This window comes from Lynx canadensis, chromosome A2 (genome assembly GCF_007474595.2).
Source record: "Lynx canadensis isolate LIC74 chromosome A2, mLynCan4.pri.v2, whole genome shotgun sequence".
Taxonomy (NCBI): domain Eukaryota; kingdom Metazoa; phylum Chordata; class Mammalia; order Carnivora; family Felidae; genus Lynx; species Lynx canadensis.
Window position 1 is genome coordinate 98,779,762 of NC_044304.2, and position 27,488 is coordinate 98,807,249.

At 41.5% G+C, this 27,488-nt stretch overlaps 1 protein-coding gene across 9 annotated transcripts in view; it reads right to left on the reverse strand.

Annotated features, from left to right (window-relative positions):
* SLC25A13 (solute carrier family 25 member 13) overlaps positions 1-27,488 on the reverse strand; it is a 186,499-nt gene that overhangs the window by 111,742 nt on the left and 47,269 nt on the right. For 8 of the 9 annotated variants that reach the window (XM_030307993.2, XM_030307992.1, XM_030307995.1 and 5 more), the window contains one exon: positions 4,519-4,634. The exons of the other annotated variant lie outside the window; for it this stretch is intronic. In XM_030307993.2, coding sequence (XP_030163853.1) covers positions 4,519-4,634 — 116 coding nt within the window. The remainder of the gene's footprint in view (positions 1-4,518; positions 4,635-27,488) is intronic. 9 annotated transcript variants of the gene reach the window in all.

The following is a 27,488-nucleotide window of genomic DNA, read 5'->3' on the forward strand; positions in this document are numbered from 1 at the left end:
TACCAATGGCAAAATGAATAAGCAAATTAGGGAAGAATCCTACAGAGGAATACTATACATACAACAAAGAAAAACAACAAAGTAAAAATACACACAACACAAACGTGGCTGAATCTCACAAATATTATTTGAGTAAAAGAAGTCAGGATGAACAGTATATTCTGTATCTTTCCATTTTTGTCAAGTTTAAAAACAAGCAACCCCAACTGATGGCGGTAGATGTCAGCTGTGACCACTGGGCCTGGGGGACAATAACTGGGAAGGGGCCCAGGGAGTGCTGGCACTATTCTCTTTCTCATCTGGATGATGACAGAACAACTATACACACTGTGAAAAAATTCATCAAGATGTACACTTATGATTTGTGCATTCATCTGTACAGATGCTATGCTTATATACAGTATGCTTTAAAGATTAAAAGTAAAAAAATCACCATCATATATAAAATAGGCCACAAATGCAAAAAAAAAAAAAAAAAAATAGAACAAAATGTTTTTTTCTCTACACATACAGAACTGCAAACTGTTAAGTAGAATTTTTTTCTTATGCTGAAATCCTGTTACCCACGTTACACATTTGTTGACATTTCAGAATGCATTTAAAAATATCAGGTATCAAAGTAAGAAAATATGGTAAGAACAAAATATTGGAGATACACTTTCCCTCAAATGAAACAGGTGAACATAATGAATTAGATACCAAAGGAACAAAATTGGCCTAATCAGGATCTTTTCATTGTAGCAAACACAGGGACTAATCTAGACATGAAAACATGCTAAACATAAATGAGGCCTCGAGAAAGTGGGGCAAGCCTTCACTGAAATGTGACACTTGATTATCTGTCCCTCACACCACCTGATTTTTGTTTGGTGTGTACCAGAATCAGCATTAGTGGGAGCATGAATACTGCTGACTTATTGACAAACACTGGTGCCTACTGAGCTTAGTCATGGAAGCCTGGCTTCCAATAAGCCCTCATGTGGAAACCCACTATGTGTACAGATGAAGAGTGTTACTGCTCTCCTCTGGATGAAATGCAAGGCCAGGAAACCTGGGGAACTGAGGCCACTCTCCTGCCTGGCCTACAGGGCCAAGGGAAGGCCCCAGATGAACCTCTGTATCCTGTGAAACAGTGCTTCCCTCATGACCCCACCTGACTGAGCCAATCTGGGAGGTTAAAAAAAAAAAAGAAAAAAAGAGCCCTTCCTCTCTCACCTCTTCAGGCTTACCCCTCCCAAAGACACACACCCAGACAACCTTCTGAAACACAAAAGGGCCATTCTTGGGTGAAGGGTTTACAAGGAGCTAAGGATGCTGCAACCAGACATAGGAGTGTTACTGCACAGACCTCAAACAGCATCACACAGAGAGACACCCAGTTCACAGATTGGGATTCTCTTAATTCTGGGGGTTTATGAGACCAAGATTAAGTCAGTCCTCTTTTCTGCCCAACTCCACTTTTTAAAAAAATTTCTTCAACCCCATTATGAGTTTCTTGGAAAACATACTTATTGCTAGCTTCTTCTAAAGATACCTGATGTCAAAACACTCCTTAGGCTCCCATGTCCCCCATATGATTTTGTCAGTTTACTGGGGTAAAACCCTATTATACACAGCACCCACCTCTCCTGGATGATGCTTCTCTACTTTCTGAAAAAATGTTGAAAGTCAGCTATTATTTGCAAGCTGATGGTCATTGGGGATCTTCCTTGTAGTATGCATAACCCTTTTAGTTTAATCCCAAATAGGGATGAATCCCTCAGAAAGGCCCAGGCTACATTGTATGACTCCCCCCCCCACCCCCCACTGCTGCTGCCGACACACACTGGGCAAGGGCCCCATCAGCTCATCATAAATGGATACAGCACATATCCTGTATATGTTTTGTGAGATAGGGAGGCTCTAGAACAAACTGCCTGTGGAGGGCGGGGTACTGGGAGAGAAGCCACACATTCTTCTACAAGTTACATGCAACTGATGTAATCAGACTTGTAGTTCCTCGAAGCCATGATTTCTTATTTCAATCTCTTATGCCTTCAGAGATGGGACAGAACAGATAGTAAGAAAATTACTGGCTAATTGGCCAGTGGTTACACCGCAAGTTAAAAGTGCAGGGCTTGCCCCCCAACCACCAAAAAAAAAAAAAAAAAAAAAAAAAAAAGAAAGAAAGAGAAAAAGAAAGAAAAGAAAAAAAAAAAAAGAAAATCCTCCTTTGCTCTCTTCAAGTTTTTTCTTTTAGTAGTATTTTTATAGAGGCCTTTGTTCCCCAGACAGCACTTTTACATGCAGTATATATTTTCATCTTCACATAGTCCTGGTAAAGCAAATTATTATTACCCTGATCTTATAGATGAGTAAAATAAGGCTCAGGAAGTTGAAACCCATCAACAAACTGCTAGGAGGAAGCGTAAACAGAATCTCAGGCCACTCTTCTTGTTACACCTCATAGATGACCCTCTCTCCTGCCTCTTGCTTCTTCACCCTTTCTTTTATTCTGCTCACACTAACACACATCCGTCCCTGTACTGGGGACAGTGTCCTCTTTCCTCTGCCAGGCCAGTGGTGTGGCTGGTGCCACCAAGAGCCCTTCCTGCTTCATGCTCATGATGGAAGGAAAGCATCTACAGTCCATTTCTCAGTGCCCTCGTCTCTATCCCGGCTCTCTCACACTTCTCCCTCCAGACATGCTACAGAAAGGGTGAACACTGGTGCTCAACTCACTCAAAGGTACAGGCGTTCCTCGGTTCATTCCCAGGAAACGCTATTGTAACACTTCCATCCAACTGGTTTCCATTGGGTAAATCAACACCACCGTGAGCTAGCGACTCATTAACTACTTGAAAGTTTCAATGGGGACATGTTTTATTGGGGTTCCACTGAAAAGCTGTGGTTACAGTGACACTAAGGAGGAATCAGGTGATGGGAAAAAAAAAACTAAAATTATTCTAGGTATTTTTAAATATGAAATCATCCTCATGAAGTGCTAATGAAAAGCATCTGAGCTTCTGGATCGCATGAAACAAAACCATGTTTTGCCTTTGCGCTTGCAAAGCTAGCTGATCTAGTTGTAAATAACTGTCATGTCAAAGGAACATGGAAAAAAGGGTATCGAAGGGGAAGGCTTCTAGAATAAGTCTATTATGCTGTCTTATCTATATGTTATGTAGTTATTATGTTCATTTCTGATAAGGAAAATGAAGACCTGAGAGGATAATTAACCTGCTCAGAGACAAAAGAGGCAGAGCTAGAAGTAGGTGAGTCTCTCCAATTCCTGAACCATTCTAGAATAGATGGTACTCTACTATACCATCTGTATTTTCCTCCCATCTGTGCATTTGTCCCATCAAGACAATCTGTCAAGTAAGACAAGCCCAAGAAGTCTAAATGGATTAGAAACTATGAAAAAAGACATTTCATTTTTTTTTTAACGTTTATTTATTTTTGAGACAGAGAGAGACAGAGAGAGACAGAGCATGAACGGGGGAGGGGCAGAGAGAGAGGGAGACACAGCATCGAAAGCAGGCTCCAGGCTCTGAGCCATGAGCCCAGAGCCCAATGCGGCGCTCGAACTCACGGACTGCGAGATCGTGACCTGAGCTGAAGTCGGACGCATAACCGACTGAGCCACCCAGGTGCCCAAAAAAAGACATTTCAAATAGGCACATGAGCTATTTCGACCCTGAATGACCACTCCATAAGCCCTACAGGGCCCTTCCCCAGATGCAGGGCCATCTACAGCAGGTTCGCAGGCACAAGCACCATATGCTGGATCCTACATGGTCCAAGGAAGACGTGGTACTTTCTGTCAACTCTATCTTCGGTGTAAAAAATTTATTTTTGCACTTTTTAAAAACCGCAGTAAGCAGTTTATTTTTCATAAGGAACCTACCACTGTGCTGCCACTTCCTTTCTCCTAATACTTAAAAGACTTCTGGGTCTTCTGCAGCTCTACAGCCGATCCCAGTGAGTTTGGTTCTAGCTTTTCAAAATAAAGAAGGTGGCAGCACAGCCACCACCACCAACCCGACTAAGGGGGTACGCACCGCTCGAAAGAACACTGCTCTGCGCATACTACCCTCAGCTGCCGTCCTGTGCAGGGCTCTGCACTCACGCTACCCTGTGGAGCTGAGGTCAGCACTCCAAGGACTGGGTGCACGGTACCTTCTGTTCAAGGGCAGTTTATGACTGCCTTCATCGTGCGGGTGGGAAGAACCACGGATCATGAAGAGAACCAACAGAAGTCCTGCCGCGTTCGCGCAGTCTACGACCCTGTGAAAAAGTCAGGTGCACTCTCCCTCGCCTGAAAACTAAACCAGAGTATCAAAACTGAGCCAGAACCCCTTTTTTTTCCCAACAAGAACGAGACCTGAACTGGAGCACCAAATCGTGGAGAAATCTTTGCTCAATGGGATGTGCTGAACTTCTTAAAAGCCTTTCCGTACACTTCATTCGCGGGGGCAAAGAAATGCTCACTCAAGTGTGCACTTACTTCGGTGCACACACACTCACACCCCTTACCAAAAGTAACTTCTCCTTTGCCAGCTTTGTCAAATAGCTGAAAAGCCACCATGAACAAAGCATCCGGGGCACACAGGACAGATTCAAATGCTACGAATTCTTGAAAGGATATTAATCTGCAACATAAAACAAGCACAAAGCATAAAATCAGTAGCTTGCAGAAAATAAAAGCATACACAAATACACACTGAGGAAAAAAATTAAATGTCACTGTCAAAAAATTAAATTCAAACCTAAACATTTATAAACACTCAGCATTTCCTTTCATATACAGTGGACTGAAATAACAATGTACAGAATCTAAAGAACATGACAGGTTTGAATTATAATTTCAAATGTAAACTGTATTAGCCAACATAGCATTTCTGTTTCAGGCAAATCATTGGACTCTAGAATTAAAGCTTATTTTAGATTAAGATGTGACTGTGTAGCAGCAAAACAGCACAGCTTTGTCATTCATTGATACCTTTATACACCATGTAAAAATGGTTCACAAAGATTCATTTATTGTCGATACCTACTGACCGCATGTGGATTCAACTAGGGATAATATGGTTAGGGGTGATGGAATACAAACGGATATGAAATGTGACACCAAGGAACTTCTAGTCTGCTAAGGCACATAACACTAGTCTAGATCTAGAAATAGTATAAAGGGAAGACCAACCTAAGCCAGGGACCAATATGATAACAGAATTGCGGTAGGAAAGCAAAAAAAAGCTTTGTAGCAAAAATGGAATACAAGCTGGGCCTTGAAAAATGAGTGAAATTCAGGTGTATAGTAATGGGCACAGAAGGGCAGGAACTCCGTTTGGGGATGCTTACAGAAAAGCAGATGCAAGAAAGCTAGGGCGTGTACAAGGAAAATGGCAAGGAACTGTAGAGCACATGAAAGAAAAGATGGTGAAATGAGATTAGAAGTGTCAGGCCAGAGATGGGCATGAAAACAAAAGAAGGGCCTGGTTTTTCCTCTCTAGGAAGCAAGCAGTTATTGAAAGTCTTTGATGGGCTGCCTGGGTGGCTCAGTCGGTTAAGTGTCCAACTTTGGCTCAGGTCATGATCTTGCGGTCCGTGAGTTTGAGTCCCACATTGAGCAGCCTGGAGCCTGCTTCAGATTATGTGTCTCCCTCTCTCTACCCCTTCCCCACTCATGCTCTGTCTCTCTCTATCTCTCAAAAATAAGTAAACGTTAAAAAAAAGAAAAGAAAAGAAAGAAAGTCTTTGAGCAAGGTCATGACACAATCAAATCTGGTTGTTTGGAACAACATGACAAGTCACAGATGCTGTGCCTTCCAAGGAGTACATGCACCAACAAAAGCTTTTCCAGAAATGTTCTTTGTCACTATTTTGTATTTTAATTGTCCAAATATTCCAATGATACACTGAAATAGTCCAAGTTTCTGGAGGATATAGAGGGAGGAAGAAAACAGAAGCATTTTCCTATGTTTCTCAAAACAATTACTTCTAAACATCTCATAGAGAGAACACATTTTTGTACAAAGTACATGTAACAAAGTTAGCTGTTTCCCAGAATGTCACCTGATTGTAATAATGTCACAAAGAAAGGAAAATCCTATGGAGTGTTCAACATACTATCTATCGCTGTCATTCACCACCCAAAACACAACCTTCTGAATGCATGGAGACATTGGGGAACAGCAGGTGTTACAGAGGAATGCATGCCCAGAGCACCTTCTCTACCATTCAGTCTGTCTCACTGAGAATCTACGTGCAAGCAAGGCCGGAGTTGGGCCTCAAGGAGCTCACAACCTACTAGGCGAGGGCAAGGCAGTCATGTGCACATATACCCACCAGAATACACAAGCTGAGGGTCAAAGGTAAAAGAAGAAATAAAGTGTTAGGGGCATAAAAGGAGGAGCAATCCATTCTGCTACAAAACTGGGAAACACCTCATGGAAGTGTGGCATTTCAAGAAGAGATTTTAAATGTGTGTTTGTTTTTGAGAAAGAGAGAGAGAGAGCGCACAGGGAGGGGCAGAGAGAGAGGGAGAGAGAGAATCCCAAGCAGGCTCCACGCTGTCAGCATGGAGCCTGAGGCAGGGCTCAAACCCACAAACTGTGTGATCATGACCTGAGCCAAGATCAAGAGTCGGACAGATGCTTAACTGACCGAGCCACCCAGGTGCCCCTAAAGAAGAAATTTTGAAGTTGAGAAGATCTTAGAGATCATCTACTTCAACCTCCTTATGTTACTTTTGAGGAAACCAGAAGTTAATGACTGTGTGACGGTGAAGCACTTGTGGCATTTGGGCCTAAACAGCAGGCGTCCTGGTCTCCATCTGACTGAGACAGAATTCCAGCTGGTAGGGGAAAGTGGAAAGAAGAGTGAAGGGCAGAGAGAGGTGGTTCCACACTGAGGAAAGAGCGGAGCAGAGAACAGAGGTGACAAGAAATGAGGTGTGCTGTGGTTAAGGGAAGGCTGCACGTGTTGCCGACCTTGCATCTAACAGGTCGTGAGGAGTGAAGAGTGGCTTGAGCTATAACGCTGGCCACCTGAGCAGGACCTTAAAGGCCACCTTACAAAATCTTGACTTTTTTGTAAACAGTGAGAAGTCACTGAAGGCTTTGGGAGTTAATAAATATCAAGTTCATATCACAGAAAAGGAATTGGTGTGGAAGATGAATTTCACAGAGGACAAAGACGAGATGCAGGGAGACAGCCTACGAGCTGGGGACAGCAGGGGTGTAAGCCAGAGCTACCATACCAAGACTGAAAAGACAGGAAAGGCTAGAGAACGCGTTGAGGCAGAAATGACAAAACTTCGTGGTGACTGGATGTTGGAGGCTGAGGGCCAGGGAAGAGGTCTAGCTACTCCCAAGACCTCCAACCTGGATAACTGAGTGAGACGATGATACCACCACCAAAGGTAAAGAAGAAGAGAAAAAAATGAAAAAGAGAGAAGGGACTGTGAGCCAGTAAGACCAAATCTGACCATGTTGCATTTGAGGTACCAGTGGGACACTGAACATGGTGTCCAGCAGGAAACCAAAAGGACCGGCGTGAAACTCAGGAGAGGAGCTGACAGGAGTTGAACCCCACCACTCAAAATTCATGATGAAGTCCTAACCCCCAGGACCTCAGAATATGCCTTTGCTTGGACATAGGGTTGTTGCAAATGCAATGAGCGAAGATGAGCTCATACTGGAAGAGGGTGGGCACCTAGTCAGTATGACTGAAGTCCACATAAAAAAGGGAGATGTGGACACAGACATGCACACAGGAAAAACACCATGTGAAGATAAAGGGGCAGTGAGCAGATGCTTCTACAAACCAAGGAATACCAGAGATTTCCAACAAATCATTAGACGCTAGGGGATAGGCGTGCAACAGATAGATGCTCCCTCATGGCCCTGACAAGAAACCACGCTTGCTGACACCCTGGATCCCAGCCTCCAGAACTGTGAGACAGTAAATGTATTATTGTGTTTTAAGTCATCTCATTTGTGGTACTTTGTTACAGCAGCCCTAGAGAACCAACACAGAGGCCAAAATTGGAAACACAGATCTGGGAGGTTTTAAACAAAGGCTACTTAAGGCTGTGAATGAAACTGTCCAGAAGCATCTCCATCCGGAGGCACACTCAGCATCCTCTATGACGTGGCCACAGCAGAGAGGGGAAGGTGTTTCTGGGCTACTTGCTTCTAACCGCCACTCCAACCCCAGGGCTCCTCTGAGCAGGTACCAACAACCACACAGCCACAGTGCTCCCCAGTTTAACTTGCTGACAGTTTGTCAAGGCAGAAAACAATCCTATTTGCTCAATTATCCTTGCACAGACGTTAGGTTAATTAAAAGCGAATTGAGCAGTGTGTTCTCCAGAAAAGAGGCACTTTTTTTTTTTTTAAATTTAATGGTCTGAAGAAAGAAAGGCTTAAATATATAAAAAGAGCATCTTTCCTCTCTCAAAATGGTTTGAGAAACCTGAACATTATCTATGTGGGTGAACAAATCCTTGTCTGGCAGTGTCAATGTGGTTTCATAACCATATCTGGCCAATGAATACTCTGGTATTTTAGGCATGTTACAGATACCAAAAAGGTATGTAATTTGGTAATCCTGTTAGATACAAGTATTATACATCTATGTAGGAGGTATACAGATGAACCATGAAATCATAATGTCTTACTGTTCAGCAAGATCATTTTGGATTTTCAAAGTAATCTGACTAGAAGGCTATCAGAATAATTACATAGTACTATATATTCATTTGCAGCATGCTATTTAAACACACACACACACGCACACACATATTTCATATAAACAGTCCTTCGGTCTTGCTTTACAGATTTAATGGGTATTAGCGTCAATTACAACAAAGAATACAAGCTTAATCAAGTTCAGACCTGGCTGGTGAGCTCACTTGGTTCCTTTTCCACCCAAAACTTCTCTGACAACACCGGATGCCCTCAGAAATAAATCACAAAACTTTGATGACTGTGGCTCCATGACTGTGTCCGTGGAACAGTGTCTGACACCAGTGTTCACCTGCAGCAACTAATAGTGCGACGTGGGTCAGCAAAGAGAAGCAAACCCACAAGTCACTTTTTTCACAGGCCTACAACCATTCAGAATAGGGAGGAGTAGGTTTCTACTCCATTTCCTGGCTCCAGAGATTTTTTTAAGGAAGTTGTTTTGTGTTCAAACCACCAGAGCCATCATTCTCTTTACTCTAAAGCCATTTTTAACAGCAGCAACTTTACAACTCCTTGAAAGTCCAGGTAAAGTAGCCCAAACACCACATACTACAACCAAATACAGAGCCAAGGAGAAGAGGGATTAAGAGTAGACTGCATCAGTATGCTGTACTTAGGGCTGTGTAAGACGACACACCTATACACACAGAAAGATACTAGAAGGACACGTACCAAAATGATGCCTGAGTGTCCTTACAGTGGTGTAACTTTAGGTCTCCTCCTCTCAGCTTTGCAAGGAATAGCTCTCAGCCTGGAGACACTTAAAATATAGAGAATACCATGATATTATGGGGAAAAGTGGCAAGTAACAGAAGCGGAGATAAATTACTTAGCAATTCAGAGGAAGGAAAGATTATTATCACACTGAGAGGAAAGTGATGGAGAATGTCAGTAAATCACGTGACATCAGAGGGAAGATATGACCAAGTGGACATGTACCTTTGGTCTTGCAGGAGAGGTAAGACGGGCTAGAGGAGAGATGGGAGGTGGGAGAAGGACAGGCTGGCAACTGCAATGAGGCATCAGTGCCTCCTCTATGTGCTGAGCAGAGGCCAGTACTGGGAATACACGGGGGAAAAGTGCACCCCCTGCCCCCCCAAGAACTGACGGCCCAGGGGGCAGATGGCAAGCCAGAAACCAAGGAAGGAGGGCTGGAGGGAAGAGCCACTAGAAGTGCAAGGTCACTGGGGTAAGGGCAGGTGCAGTGGTGCTTAGTAACATGACTTTGTGCTTCAAACCATAATCTGGCAGTGCTGGAAGGAGAAGAGTGTGCAGTTGGGGAGACATGTTGGTTGAACCCAGGGAAGAACCATGAAGACCTAAAGGGAAGGAAGGGCTCCTTACAACGAGGGCATGCAAGTATATGGTGCCACACCCTCAGGACAGGGCAATCTGACAACACAGCAACAGTCTTAAAAACGCCCACACTCTTTGACCCCACAAATGAAGGTGTACAAACTTATGTACAGGGATGTCCAAGTGGCATTGTTGATATTAGTGCAAAAAGTGAAAACAACCTCAATATGCAAAAATATGTGACTGATTACATAAAGGAACATCCATATATAGAATACTATCCAACCACTATAATTGCTACATACACAAATTCACATTAGATAAAAAATTGGTTATACAAATGTATCTAAAAAACAATCCCATTGTTAAAAATGGACAAAAATAATACTTTATACACATACACAAAGGTGTGAAGGATGTATGCCAAAGTATTAACAGTGGTTCTCTCTAGGTAAAATATTAGAAATTTAGGGTTTTTCTCTTTTTGCTTGCCCATATTTTCTACTCTTTTCAGTAATACACATACTGAATTACTTTTGTAATAAGAGAAAAATTAAAATTTATATGAAACCAAACATCAAGGATTTAATAAACTTAGGTAGTGGCAGAAGGCCTGAATAAGGGATGGGGGTGTTTGGAGGGGGGTACTGAAAAAAGAAACAAATGATGGAAAGAGTCACACTAACTGGCTATCTGAGGTGGACAACCTCCAGTTTCTCTCTTCCTCCTGCTGTTGCTTATTCTCGCTCAGCAGCGGCTTATGCCCCATGCGGTCCCTTTCATCTCCTGCCTGGCTCCCACCTCCAGGCCAACTCTGTGGCTAGGAAAATTTAAGCAACTGCACATAAGGATCTGATCTGTTCAGCTTTCAGGAAGTTTGGATGTAGACAATGCACCATATCAAAATCCAATTACCACTTTTACTTAAGGTTCCTAACCACAAGAGCGCTTCGCAAAAATAACTTCTCCTTATAACCCTCTTCCGTGTGTTACAACAGAAGCCAAACGATTGTCCAGGATTAATGGCAGAGATAAAAGTAAAATTGAACTCCAAAAACTGGGTCCCAACCACCAGACCACCCAGGTTCAAGTATCTGAGAATGTCGAGGGGGGGAAAAAAACAAACACAGAACTCGGCTTTCCTGAGATCTCCAGTTGAGCAAAAGAGTTTTGGCCTCTATCATTTTAACATCTTTAATAGCTTTGGGGGTTTTCCACCTCCTTATCTCCCTCCCAAATGCCTTGCAAATATACATTGTTCAGGCCACCAAGCAAATATGTTCCCTGCACCTTCTATATACCAGGCAAGCCCCTAGGCACTAAGGACACCATGAAAATGAAGAAGATGGACAGAATCCACATCTCAAGGATTTCCACTGTAGTGGAGAAGGCAGGCAATGAGCACAAATATACATACGTAAAAATAAGATGATTCATAATCAGCTAACTTCTGTGTAGAAGATAAAAGAAATGCTTTAAAGCAGTGCTTCTCAGCCCCAGAGAGCCTATTTAATTGGTCTTAGGAGGGACCTGAGCAGTCATTTTTTTTTTCAACCTTCCCAAGTATAGCCAAGCTTGAGAATGATATGGATGGGACATGGGCTGTCTGCCTATGTGGCTGGCAAATGCCTCTTGGGAGGTGGCAGTAAGTCTCAATGATGAGGAGAAAGCACTGGGAAGATATGGAGCAAGAGTATTTGGGACAGAAGAACCTCGGTGAGAGGCTGGCCCTAAGACAGGCCAACCTTGGCAAGACCCATGGGGCAGGGAGCCACCAGAGGGCTGGAAACAGGGGAGGAGGGAAGCTGAAGGGAGACGGGGATGAGGGAGTGCGTTGAGCATACGAGGCTACGTGGATTTCAATGCAAGCATGCATGGGGGACAGCCACTGTTGGAGGGCTTTATGCCCAGCAGTGATGGGATTGCATGGAAAGAACACTCAGGATACTGAGGAACACGGATTGCAGGGAGAAGAAGTGAGCCCAGTCCCCAGTGGCTGCAGCAGGCTAGGCCTAAAGCTTAGCAGGAGCGAGAACAGAATGGAAAGGGTTCAAATCCAGGCTCTGTCCAAGAAGTCACAGCACACAATTTATAAAGCCCAGGGGCAAATCAGGCACCACCACCCCCACCCCTCTCCCCACCCCGGAAGCCCAGTGGCCTGTGGATGCAGAGATTATGGCAACCAGAGGCACAAACTCTGAGGCCCTGTAGTTACAGAGGATATGAAAACTACTAGTTAGGCAGATGATGGATTTTACGTCCTAAAATCATCAGTAGTAAAGTGGAAAAAGGCCCAAGTTCTACTTCTTCCTTTGCCTAAGTGGCTGAATGATCTTGCTGGACAAGTTGGAGCAGATCTCCTCTCCCGATCTATGAGGGAGGATCTATCCAATGCATTTCAGTCTACTATCCCGTTTTCTTCCAGCACTGGCCTTGGCATTGCCAGGAGTATATGTGTCCAGAGGCCAGCTGGGCTCCTCAGCTCTACATGCACTTGGGTTCAAACCTCACTGCAGCATTTGCCAAGGGGCTATTTAAATTCATTGGCTCCAATGAAATCTGGCAGACTGAATATTGTTCAAACAAGCATGCTACTGCCTGGCTTTGAAAACCTATTAAAGATTTTATTAGCAACTTTACTGTATTGTTATCACAAGTTTAGCCTATAAATATCACCTCTGCATAGATCACTGCCTCTATATTGCCAAATGTAGATAAATATCATAGGCCCTCCCTTGTAATTGTGACCTTGACTCAGTAAGTGATAAGCCCATACTTCCAGATCTACCTGTCTGTCCGCGCCTTGCAGTTCACTCCAAACAGCGCTGGGCTACCCAAAGCTGCCTGTGCCAACTACTGGGATTTATAGAGGGCATTCTTATACCTCCAACATTTCCTTCCTTATCAGAGGGACCAAACATATTTAACAGGTATGACTCACCCCCATTCTACTTTTTGTTAATAGTTCACTGAACTACACACTCAAAAATGTCTCTCACCTATACACATTCTATACCCCATTCCTTCTTCTCTTCTTTGTTAAATACTACTATCCACTCCCCAGTGACCTCAGGAGAATATGTCATGTCCTGTCACCTCTCCAACCTTTTAAACCTTGAGTCATAAAAAAGTTCTGATCACGGCCAATGCCCACAAGAGTAGTACTGGATCAAGGAAAAGAATGCCCCCAGAGACAAATCATGTTCTCTATCCTTGTAAGGCTCTAGACAAATACCCTGTTCATTCTTAAATGCCAATAAGCATTGCGGGGGGAAAAAAAAAACCTAAAAAGCTATCTTATATGACATTGTTTCCATTTTGTCTAATAACCAATATTGACAGAATTTAATAATGTGCAGCATAAATATCCTGTATCTTAATTACATCATGGGGTATACAGCATTTTGAGATCTACCCAAAGATTCGTATTTCTTTTAAAAGGATAAGTGTATTAAGTTTAAAAAAAAACATAAACAAGTGATTTTAAATTGGAGGTTGCCTTAAAGGAGGAAAAGAATTAAAAGGGAATAGAAAGACCACTCGTTTAAAAGAAAAAAAGGGAGAGGGCACCTGGGTGGCTCAGTTGGTTGAGCGTCAGACTTTGGCTCAGGTCATGATCTCGTGGTCCCTGAGTTTGAGCCCCACGTCGGGCCCTGTGATGACAGCTCAGAGCCTGGAGGCTCCTTCGGATTCTGTGTCTCTCTCTCTCCCTCTACCCCTCCCCCACTCATGCTCTGCCTCTGTCTCAAAAATAAATAAACATTAAAAAAAAATTTTTTTTAAAGGGAGGGGGGGAAGTAGTTTTAAACCACAATGGAAAATTCACTTAGGTAAGCAAAATAGATTGAAAATATATTTATATTTCCTAGATCTTCCTTTGTTCTTCTAAGGCTGGATGAGAAGGCTTCAACTTCATTAACATGGTAAATGAAGAAAGACAATGGGGATATAAGCTTTAGGTAAGAAATCAGGACCTGAAATGCGAGTGGGCACCGAATTTGTTCACTAGCATTTTTTAAGTGACCGCTATACACTGGCTATCACTCTGCATAAAGCAGCAGGTTAGTTGTTTGGTTGCCACGGAGTAACCAGGTGGTTTAAACGCTTCCAGTAGAGCACACACTGTGGAACCCTTTACTTATCTGACTTGAGTCTTCAGTTTGATTGTTCCTTTGGTTCAGAGCTGAAAAGCACAAAAGGTACCTTCCACTCAAGAGATTGTGTGAGTACTTAAAAAGCCCGGAAGACAGGCTGAAGAACAGAATTTTCTCATGAACACTTTTAGCAGATGCCCATATTAACTATGGGTGTTTCTTTGCTTATATAGCATTTGAAAACACCAAATATCGACTGAATTAAATGATTTTTTAATTGGGACACAACGCCTCTCTCAGTGTACTTCTCTGCATCTTTGAAGCCAGGTAATGATGATTACAGTGATGTCTGAAAACAAATAAGCACCTAAGCACAGACACACAGAAAGTGACAAGAGCAAATGTGCTACTTTCTTGCGTCTGCCAACGACAATTCCTGGTTCATCTATTTAAAAAAAAAAAAAAATCAAAAATAAGCAGTAAACTAAATTTTTACAAAACACATGAAATTAAGTTTTACTGTTCCTTTTCAGGGAACATTATCGATTACTCAGAAATATTTTAACTTTTTTTTCCCTTCAACTGTAAGTCTTACATTATGGATACACACGAAAACCTTCTTCGATGTGATGACATAAGCGTTTGGCAAAGCAAAAATTAAGTGACTGAAATAGCCTTTATCATATTTTAAGAAATAAAATTATTCATGCTGTGGGCAAGAAGAAATAAAGTACGCAGGCTTGAGCCCAAATATCACACACACAAAAAAGCCAACATTAATATTTGCTGTGCCAGCTGAATTCAAATTAACCCAATTTTACATGTTAATTAAACCAGCTATTTTCTTCTTATTGTATTTTTGCTTCTTAAATAGTAGAGTCTACAAGTGATTCCCAACAGACTTGTTCCAACAACAATGACGTATTCATTTACTTCTATTATGACCGTACAATACAGTAACTGAGCAGTAATTTTTCACAGTCAATTACATGTGTGGCTCTTTATGCTTAAAGATGCTGAAATAATGTGTACTATAGAGCCATATGCCTGCATCTTTAGTGTGCCTGAGGCAGTTGCCTGGGTAACACATTTTCTCTTCGGTTTAGCATAACCCTTCATTGAATATCATTAGGTGTCATTAAATAGCAAACATTAACATGAACTTCAATACACTACTTAGATAGAGTCATTTTACCCATGTAAACAAGTGCTCCATCATTTATAAGAAGCTTAAAATAGATTATGATTTTCTGTATTTAAGACGACGAAAAAGAAAAAAACAATGCCCACGTGTTGATTCCAAATTGAATTTGCAGAAATTTCTGATAACATAGGAGAATTCAGACCAAGTTTCAGGGATAAGACTTCTTATAATATTCAATGTAAGTAAAGAAGGATTGGGTTTTTTACTCAAAGTTTACTTTAAATTTACTCAAAGTTGCAAAATAATTCCAGCACTTGCATCTCAGATCATAAGACTTTTACTGTTTTCTGACAAGGTGGGGAGAAGACCCCCCACCATTAATTTAGAGGATAAGGTACTTAAAAATCAAGGCATGTAGCAATAAATAGAAAGTATGGGAGACATTATGCATTATCTAAAATATCTTAAATATTGAAAAGTTACTAATGTGTTCCATAGCTCGGATATGGCAACATGCAGTTTATACAGAGTTTTTCAGAGCCAACGGCCTCCATCAAGAGTAGCCACCATCCCCAATAATCTGCATCAGCCCTCCATCCTATGCCACTCCACACAAACATCCATGTCTAAGAAACACAATGTGTGGGGCGCCTGGGTGCCTCAGTCGATTAAGTGTCCAACTTTGGCTCAGGTCATGATCTCACAATTGGTGAGTTCGAGCCCTACACTGGGCTCTCTACTGTCAGCACAGAGCCCACTACAGATCCTCTGCACCCCTCATCGCCCGCCCACCCACCACTCACACATGCTCTCTCTCTCAAAACTAAACATTAAAAAAAAAGCAAAACAATGCGCTTGCTTTACAAACACAGTCTCCACACTTAGAACTTCCCCACACACCACACACCTTTCCGTTCCAAAACAACAGACTTCTGATTTTTCTGAGGCACGTGGTAATTCTATGTAAGTCTAAAATTTCAGTCAAAAAACAATTACAGTTTGTCCTCTATCACCTGCATTACAAAGGGCTTCCAAATATTCGATGTTAATTTTAAAGGGCATGCACAAAATGGAAACAAGTCATCAAAGGGCACAGCCATCTCCAATATACTTTCTCACCTTTCCCAGTATAGGAGGAAGGCAGGCTTCAAAGGCCTGGAAAGGAAGTAGGGGATGGGGTTCAAGACCGACCAGGGTGGAGATCAAGAGTGTTCAAGGCTCAGGAGTGAGCTGCAAAGCTGTCAGGTCAACCTAAGAGTAACTAAACAGAAAGCTCTGCCAAGAACAAATGAGTTCTTGGTAATGGGGATGGAGATCCCAGATACAACTAGGATGATGAGCTGAGATCTTTTTTTTCTCCCTCCCACATCTGTTTTCTAATCCACGACAAGGAAGAAATGGCCACACAAAATGCAATGACTTAGCTTCAGGTACCAAGCTTCCCCTTCCACTATTCCACGAATATTCATGTAGCTGCTTGAATAAAATCTTAATCACTGTGTTCGGTCCACGGGCTGAGATGTGATCAGAAAACACACACACACACACACACACACACACACACATAGGATATTATATCAAATAATATATGAGCACCAAATGAGCTCCAAATGGTGCTCATCAAATATATATATATATATATATATATATATATATATATATATATTTGATATTAAATGTATATTCCATTTTCGTTTTAGCACTCTGCTCTAAAATGAGGTAAATCATGAGAAACAAATTGATAGCCCCAATCAATCTTTAAGTCAAACATTTCCAAGGATATACTGGGATCAGCAGAGATTCAGTCACATCACTGAAGCCTCTATGAGAATTTATGTTCTTAATGATTATCTAAGACACTCTAGGATTTCAAATAAAATTTTTAAATTAAAACTAAATTGTATAAACTGCCATTATTGCAAAAAGTAGCCTAATCACTTCAGAAATGTTACTGAGAATTGAAACAAAAATTGATTTCTGCTCCTAACAGTTGAAGTGATGTTTCTGGATTTTACCCCAAATCCACAATATACAAAATGCTATTTCCATCCTTATCCCCAGTAAAGATTAATTAAAATTCTACTACATGAACAAAATTTGCTTGCCTAAGAACTGGTAAAGGTCTAGAAAAGAAAAAAGAAATTTTTCATATTTAATTGTATTTTGCTACACAATTAAACACGAACAAAATATAATGAATTCACCTGCTAACACAGGCCACCCACAAATGTAGATTCTCATGAAAAGAACCAAAAGCATTTATTATAACTGCTTGAGCCTGGTCTACATAGGTTTACATTTTATTTTATTCTCTGGAAGAACCTATATAAATGTTGAAAACAGGTAAGAAAGGAAAAATTTTCTGCCCAACAGGTTTCCCCATCCTATTCCACACTATCTCTGTATTCATTAACAAGTCCTATTTCTAAAGGTCTCCTCACAATACCAAGCTTTTTAAAAAGCAGACAATTACAACACAGAATAGCGATTGTAAAGAGTAATCAAAATTAGAAACTGTTGGGAGTACTTTATATTTTTGCAAAAGCAAATTAAGCTATAAGACTTTTTTATAAGAGACTTTTTTTATAAGAGGCGCTTTTGCTTTTTCTGGCTATAATTATTGCTAATTGTGGAAAAGCAACATCAGAGCTTTAATGCTTTTTCCTTCAGTGAGCTGGTGACTGTTTCACTTCCTGACTTCAAAAAAAAAAAACAAAAACAAAAAAACCCCAAAAACTGTAAGAAGAAAGCAAGCACTGGTCAGGACATCATAAAAGGCATAGAAAGAGGGTTTCGATATGAATTACACATTCCTCAGATACTTTCAAAAAGGGTTTTCTCCCATGGAAATGTAACACCCTTAGTGAATTTAAAAATTATATTCTACATCAATAACCAGAAGGATAATGTGAATTAAAATGCATTAAGAGGTAACACAGGACTATATTTCTTTAACTCTACTGCAGAAGGTCTGAACTCACCAGACCATAAACATGGAGAAGGGCAGGGGACAGAGCTGAATGGATCAGAGGGGACAGTAGGCAGTGAACACTGAGGCCTTCACAAGGTCCTGAAGGGCAGGGTAGGAGTCTAAAAAGGATCACGAACCTAATCCTATGAGTGGTTTTCTCGATACAAAGAATTCCTCAGAGCAATTTTACAAAAACTAGAATGACCCCAGACTATGGTGGCACCAGCCTATTTAGAGAAGATAAAAGTGAAGACAGGAGAAGATAAAAGATTTGCTAAAAATTTCAGCACCTGTTACAGAGACAGCCTGCATAAAATGTTAGTGTTCCTAGGAGAAAAAGGACAATCAGGGATTTTAACATGCTGAATTTCAATATGGAACCAAAAAGAGAACCTGAGAATCTCATCCCCTCATCATCTCAATACTAATATGTCATACACTCATGGCACTTTATGTGTCCAATCCATTCAGAGTCATTCAAAACATATTGATGGAGTGCTACCATGTGCCAACCCAGTGTCCTATGATCTGCAGAGTCAGCAGCGAACAAAACAGACAAATATCCCCGCCTTCCTGGAGCTTACAGGCAAGTGTGTGCCAGAAGGTGGAGAGGGAGATAATAATAAATAAAATCCTTATGAAGGAAAAGGCATGGTGGGGGTACAACTTAAAATAGTATGCGCAGGGAAAAACCTCCCTAAGGAAGTGTTATCAGAGCAAAGACCTAAAGGAAATGAGTGAGCTTCCTGAGGGAAGAGGAAGTGCAAAGGTCCTGAGGTGAGACTAATCATGATGTGCTCAAGGTGCAGCAAGATCAAGAAAGGGGTTGGGACAAAGTATTAGGAGGAAGAACAGAAGCAGATGAAGTAGGGGTGAAGGGAAGGAAAGTGGCCACTGCTAGGCCTCACTGGCCACAGTAAGGACTCGGGCTTTTGCTCTGAGTGAAATGGAGAGCCAGAGAGTGCCATGATCCAACTTAGGTATGAACGGGATCACTCTGGTTTCTGTGCTGAACAGACTGAAGGAAATCTAGAAGCAGGGAGATCTGTTAAGAGGCTATGACAATAATCTGAGTGAGAGATGATCTTGCCTCAGACAATGATACTAGCAGCACAGAAGGAAAGAAATGGTCACATTTTGGATATCCTGTAACTGTCTGCCATAATGCTACAAATGGAATTTAAAAAAAAAAAAAACTAACTCATGTGAAATGCAGGGTCACACTGGGAGCTCGATTATTCACTAGCAATCAATCTAAAGAACTAGCCAACTGGGGGCCACATGCCATTCACCAGTTGCACAGAATCACTATAGAGTGAGTTAATGAAGAGTTTTAGTTTCTTCTCCCTTTTTTCTCTCTTTTTGGTGCTCATGTAATACAGTTTTCTTTTTGAAAATTTACATTTAGATGAGCTTGAAGAAAAGAGAAAAGTGAAGCTGAACTTCAGTGGTATGTACCTTTGCTTCCCTGCTGCAGCTTTTACGCATCTTCACCAGCAGCTGGTGCATCACTATCTTTCCCAGTGCGGGTTACATGGGCTCTTTGTTAGCAACCTACCAGATGCGTCTTCTACTAAGTACCTCCCCTCAAGGGATGCTCTGGTCAGGGAGCCTCAAACCATCAGCCCTCCAGAGAGGGCCACAGCAGTTATGAACTTGGAGTCAGACACTTGTTATAATTTGTCTCCTCTGCTTTTAAGGAAACAAGACAAAGCAATTGAGCTTGTCTTGGAGTTTTCCTTTGGACCTTCTCTCATTTTTTGGACTTGTCCCACACTTCTACTAGGTCTTTGCCTTTCTTGGTCAACTTTCTGGCACCTTCCTTTTTCGTACTGTCTATATTGGTACCGTGAAACCTGAGAAGCAGCTGATATTAGTCACCATGCTAAGAAATTGGAGGGAAGGAGTTTTTCCATATTTTGAGGGTAAAGCCAAGTAGATCTGACGAAAGACTAAATGTGAAGTGTGAGAGGAAAAGGAGGAAGCAAGGATGTCTCCAGGGTTTGGGACCTGAGCAACTGTGAGACAGAACGTCCTGAGACAGCAAATAAGAAAAGAAGAATGCTTTTGGAGAAAAGAACCAGGAATCCAGTTTAGGACACTTGAGGTTTCCAAAGTCCTGCTAAACATGCAAATGGAAATCTCAAGGAAGCAGCTGAACAGAGAGGACTGTGGAGTTCAACCGGGAAGAGAGGGCTACAGATATAAAAGCAAAAGTTATGGAGTATTTAGAACCATGAGGTAAGGGAAATGAGATCACCAAGAAGTGTGAGAAGAAACAAGAAGTCCCAAGGACTGAGCTCTGAGAATGGGAGATGAGGACGTATCTGAAAACAGGGCTCAGAAAGAATAATCAGGGAGGCAAGAGAATGGGATGGGTGTCCCGAAAGCAGTATTTCCAGAAGGTGTGAGGGAGAAAATATGTTAACCTGAAGAGAAATATTATCACTGGATTTTGTTATGCAGATCTGTGAGAGAACAGAAAAAATAGACAGATCCCTGCCCCTTGTTCCTGGCACAGAGCTCCTAACCCCCTTGGAACTTCCTGGGTGACAGCAGTGTCTTTGTTCTAGTAAGATGACTCTGGGTGGGTTCCTGAATAGGGGCTGGTCACCGAAAAAAGCAAGCCGTGATGACAGCTTGGAATTTTCAGCTCATCCCCCATTCTCTAGAGAGGACAGAGGTGCTAGAAATGGGTGAAGCCTCCATAAAAATCCCAAAAGGGCTCAGAGAGCTTCCAGATTGGTGAACATGTGGCAGCTCTGGGGGAGGGCATGGAATCTCCATATCCAATGCCCCATACCATGCCTATGCATCTCTTCCATCTAGATGGCCATCTGCATCCTTTATCATATCCCATTTTTTAATTTGTTTAAAAATTTTTTTAAGTTTATTTATTTTGAGAGAGACAGACAGACAGACAGACAGAGACAGAGTGATCAGGGGAGGGGCAGAGAGAGAGGGAAAGGGAGAAAGTGAGAGAGAATCCCTAACAGGCTCCGTACCATCAGCATGGAGCCTGACATGGTGCTCAAACTCACAAACTGTGAAATATGCCTTGAGCTGAAATCGAGGCAGGCACTTAACTAATGGAGCCACCCAGGTGCCCCTTTTATCATATCCTTTTATAAAAACCTGGTAAATAGCAAACTGTTTTCCTGAGTTCTGGGAGCCACTCTAGCTAATTACCAAACTCAAGGCGGGGGTCATAAGAACCTCTGATTTATGGGTGATCAGTTAAGTTAACAACTTGGACTTTGCAACTGGTATCCGAAGTGAAACCAGAGGGAGGTGGTCTTGTGAGACTGAGCCCTCAACCCATAGGATCTGATGTTATCTCTTCTAAGGGAAGAGAGGAGATAGGGTGAAGGAGGCAGACATCTTAAGTCAGATTTCTGAGTATACCTTGCTTTTGTCAATACAGCTTTGACTTGGGAAACATGTTTTACATATTCAAGAATTAAATTAACTCTAAAAGAAAAAAAGCAATCCCTAAAAACTGAAGACAAACTGAAACGAATGAACCTAACCATATATCTAGTTGGTGGCCAACCCACACAGAGGAATGAATTGTTTCAAATAACTTTAGAATACAGTCTTTCTACTGTAAGTATTTAGTGAGACACATTCTATGCACAAACAGAGCTGAAAAGAATCTTAAACTTCATTCAATATCTGTTAGCAGCAATACTGGTGTTATTAATAGTTTTGAATGTAACCTACATATTGCAAATAGGTAATTCCATGAATGTTGCCGGTAGCCAAGAGTTTTTCAATGAAAGAGTAAAGAGATGATAGAGAAATTGAATAAAATACTTTGAATTTAATTTTGCCAATTGTTTAACTCTGAGTTAGAGTTAAACCAAATACTTTGAATAAAAATACTTTGAATTTAATTTTGTCAATTGTTTAACTCTGAGTTAGAAATGCCAGTGTGGACTGAAAACTTTTCCCCCATTAGCCACTGGAAAGGCCTCAAAGCAATGGCAACCCAAAAGAAGCACATGTGATACCTACAGTGTGGTCTCTAAATACAAGTGCCCATTAAAAAGAATAAAGACTCCATGAAGAGTGGGCAATTCCAGGTCCAGAGCAGGAAGTCCATAAAACAACATTCTGCTTTGCCAGGAAGCAAGTAAGCTATCAAATACAAATGGATCCTACCAAAAAGGGCTAAGGAGAAAATATAAATGGGCCCCCACTTACCAAAATGAGATAAAATATGATTCTCCCCTGAAGTCCAGACCCAAACATCTAACAGCCTAGCTCTCCGCGTGTATGTGTAATGAGCACATCAATACTGACACGTTCTACAGAAGTCTTGAGGCCAATCTAGCAAGAACACCCAAAAATTCTTACCATCTCCACAACTGGCACTCTAAGCCTGCCATCTTTTGCCTTCTCCCACTCTTGCCCATTTCATTCTATTCCCCATAATCAGCTAGGGAGATCCTTTCAACATTTAATTCACATCATGTCAGTTCCATGCTCAAACTCTCCAATGACCTCTACTACACGTGGAATAAAATTGTACAAGATCTAATAAAATCTGGCCCTGGATACCTTTTTGGCTTCCTTCACTTCCCTGCTCTTTGCGAGTCTCGAGTCCCCCTGCCGCTTCTCAGACACGTCAAACACTTTCCTATCTCATCTGCATCTATTATTCCCTCCACCCAGAAACTGAAGACCTAGATTCCCACATTCTCACTGAGGTCTCTGCCCAAATGGCATCTTGCAGAGGTCTTTCCTGACCACCCTATCCACCATGGCACCCTTGAGCACTCACTCACCACCTCCTTCCCATGCTTTCATACATACAGTTACCTGCCTCTATACCATAGATCTATTGGTTTACATTGTCCATTTGCTATATCAGAGCATACTGCTTACCATTTGGTTTAGAACTATGCCCGGCACATAGCTAATGTCAATAAGTATGGGTTAAGTGAATTACTAAATATGAAATTAACCTAGATTTTTTAAGTTCTGAGGTTCCCTCAGGTCTGTAACACAAGGCTACTTTACTGTACTATACATCCTTTACTACAGATACTAAGTTACTCTATAATTTCTACGCAGGTTCAGCAGTTATCCTCTGCCATCTCTTACTCTTCTAGACTGAAAATCCCAAAACCTTTTTATCAGATTGTGGTGGAAACGTTACCCTCAGAAACCTTCGTTAAAGTCAGAGAATCTCAATCTATTTACTAGGAAGTGACGCACTGACAATTATGCCACAATCAATGGGAAAGTTAATAGGCACTAAAATCTCCTCACGATTCACTTCAGGAATCCCTCACAGCTTCGTGCAAGACTCTTTATTTCAGCAACTGCCACATCTTGTGCCTAGGACACTGCCACGGGTAGAGAAACAGATGTGCAAGTAGCCAGGAAACAGAGCGTACGCATGATTCCCTCTCCTTTAGCCTTTTAGATGTGAGTTTTAAACCCCACCAGTGCAGACTAAAGCAAGACTAAACAACCAAGCAAAGAAAGCGGGAGGGAACGTGTTTTGGCTCTTTCATTTTCTGAACACCTCCACACGCTGGGAAGAATATGGAGGAAGGGTTGGTATTTTCAGTTGGCCCAGTAAAGAAAGATAAGAATTCTGAGAATATGGCATGCAACGGGATCTCAAGGTTGAGTCTAAGAGTGAAAGGGGGAGAGTGATCCAAAAACTATTCCTGGGTTAGAAACAATAGATGTGAAGAATGTGAGGGCAGTTTTTCAAAGGTCTGTGGGTGTGGATGACAGCTGATGTAGTGCTCATGGAGCTTTTAAGTCCACGTTATGCTGGCCAAATCATGAGTCTTGGAGGCTAAGAATCATTCAAAGGGCATCGGAACTCCTAAGCAAGGACACAGGCAGAGTTCTCATGCAAAGCTCTATTTTCAATATTCTCCTCTATGTGTAGAAAGTTCAGTAGAGCAGACTGGGCACAAGCCAAAAAGAACTAGGTCCAAATTCTAGTTCCAGCAATTCACTAACTAGGTGGCTTTGAACTCTGATTCTGTACCTCCCTTTATAAGTGGGGCATGAAAGTACCTGTTTTAAAGACTCGTTATGAAGATTAAATAAGAAAAGGGATGGAAAGTGTTAGCACCAGACCTGGAACCATAATATATTCTCCTCTCTCCTCAAACCGCCAATACCTCAACCCACATCCTCCCTCTCATCTATTTCCCAGAGCAGAACCAAGGAAACCAGAAGAAAACTTCCTCCAAATCCTACCACCACATCTACATGTCTCTGCCCTATACTTTGCCTGCCATTCCATTGTTCTAGCTCAGCATTTCTTAGACTTTGGGGTCTTAGGGCCCCTTTTCATTCTTAGGAATTTTTGAGGATTCCAAACAGCTTTTACTTATGTGGGTTATATGTATCATATTTACTGTATCGAAAATTAAACAGGCAAAATTTTGAAGTATGGATTAATTCACTTAAAAGTGAATAAATCTACTACATGGCGATATAAATAACACGTATCTGTATGAAAAATAACTATATTTTCTAAAACAGAATATGTAGTGAGAAAAGAAGCATTTTATGTCTTTGCAAATCTCTTAAATATCTGACTTAATGGAAGACAGCTGCATTCAATCTGCTATAATACGTTGTTTTGTTAGAGGGATATGAAGGATTTCACCCTTATGCAGATTCATAGTAAGAAAAGGAAGGAGTATTTCAGCAGCCTTTTCAGATCACTGTGGCTATTCTACAGACCACCAAATCCTAACAAGTGATAGTTCCTTACAGATTAGTTACAATGTGGAATTTGAAACAGTATCCCACTCTTACATTAAAATCCATAGGTCTGTCATGCACTGTGAATACATCTTCCACCCGTGCATGATTTTGAAACATCCTATACTGGACAGCTGGCAAATACTTTCACTAAGTTATGCCAATCTTCGAAATGTTGGCACATTTCATTACACTGTATTAAAAACTCACATTCATTAATATCCCCCACTAATTACATCAGAAAAGTCTAAGCATTGGGAAGCTGTCACATGAAAATTTTCTCTCAAATAAAAACAGCGTTCTGTGAAAAAAAAAAAAAAAAATGCCTAGCTCAGCTAACAACTCAAATCAACTGCTCAAATGCTTTTCCTCAGACGACCAACCACATGACAATAACCAGCAGCAATTCTTTATGCCTATTTCCCATTTAGTCACCCAGCATTTTCAAATTATGTGTACTCAAGGGTGAGACTTAATAAAAATCAATGATTTATACTGCTTCTCCAAGGCCATTCTGAAGTGGAATTAACCTCCTCATCACTACCGTCACTGCAAATGTGTGCTAGCAAAGAGCATGACTACTCCCTCCTCTCGTTTGGCTTGGTGGCACTCCTTAACTGGTGTTAAGGCTTCACAAGTTTTACTCACCACTTTTAGAAAAAGGCAGATGTGACTCTGAGTATTATTATGTAAACAGCTCTGACCTCACGGATTCCTTCAAAAGGTTTTCAGAGGCTCCCAGGGACCACACTTTGAGAAGAGCTGTTCTGGATGAACTCACCCAGTTCTCACAAGACCGCACCTCCTCCTCAGACAATGCACTAGAATTTCTTCCTTTTCTCTCTTACGTGTCAGATCTCCACACTCTACAGTCATTCCCCTGAGCTTACGTCATGCTGTCATCTGTCCAAAACTCCCCTTTCCCCTACAGGAATGGCCCCTACTTCTCCCCTTCCCTTGACAGCCACACTCTCCAAGAGGGGCTGCATTTGGTATGTAAGAGAAGATGGGGGGAAGAGGAGGAGGGATGTCCCTACATATGAATGAGAAGTGAAATCAACACCCAGTCATTAATCAACCTTTTCCCGAATTAAAAAGAAAAATAAACCCAGGCACCTGACATTCCTAAAGGTTTTCTAATATACCAGCGACATAATACAAACCTTTTTAAGAATTCTTTTTAATTTGCTCCTTGCAGACACCGTCTAGCCACCACATCGCACGCACCCCCCTATGATTTCAGACATCAAATATTAACACAAAGTGAGAAATGCAAAAAGAAAGGGGGTTAATCAGACACCTTGAGAGAAAGAAAAAAATAACACTGATTCAATGAGAGCTGCTAATGAGGCTTTTTGTTTTGGTAGGTTAATTTGGGAGTCTGATGACTAAGAAGAAAATTTAAGCTTCTCAGGTGACTGCTGTTGATTATTATCAAGTTTTTTTAATGAAAGAGATGCCTTTGCTTAATTCTATAGCTTATGAATTTCAGGTGTTTATCTGAAATCCGTGTCCACCCCAGTATGTAGAAAACGCTCCTCATTAGCAAATTGAAAGACCTCCTCTTATTGATTCTGGATTATATTTGACAGATGAGCATTTCAGACTATGAACTGCTGATATTTAAATACATTACCCTAATACTCTTTAAGCATTGCCAATTGTAAACCTCATTAACTCCCAGCGTGTGGCCAAGGCCTGGATTTCATCGCAACAACCTCACAAAGTGAAAACAGGTATATAAAAATGATTTTATCATCAACAACATTATTATATCCTCCTTCACCTTGTGAAGTATTTAAAGGCCATACTTTTTATTTTCCCCTCAGATTAAGATCAAACATGGGAAAGGCAGAGAACAGACTTGATTTATGTGTGATTTAGTCACACATTTTTAAATCATCAATTTCTTTTTCATTGTTTCTTCTTTAACACCCTTATTCCTTATGCCTCAAAATGAGAATTGGCCCAGGAATGATTCTCTGTACTCTGAAGAGAAAGCAATTCTCTGCTGATTATATTGCTATCATTTTGATTCAATAAACCTAAAGGTCAGAAGGCTTTCATGGTCTGTATTCGTAATGAAAATCAGGATCAAGGAAGCTTTTGCCCTTCCGCTCCACAGGGGGTTTCTGTCCTCCCTGAGCTCACCTTAGGACACCTGGGATACAGGAGGACAGGTGTACCACACCAAATTCCCCACTTGGCACTGTCCCTGGAGCGGGGACTGAGATGGTGGTAAAAGGGACATGTCAGCTCATTAAGAAATCAGGATTTCTGGGATGCCTAAGTGGCTCAGTTGATTAAGCGTCCGACTTTTGATTTCAGCTCAGGTCATGATCTCCCGGTTTGTGGGTTCGAGTCTCATGTCAGGCTCTGAGCTGCCAGCACGGAGCCTGCTTGGGATTCTCTCTCTTTGCCTCTCTCTCTTTCTCAAAAATAAACAAACACACATTAACAAAAAAAAAAAAAAAAAGAAATCAGGGTTTCTGATCTTCCTTTTTTCT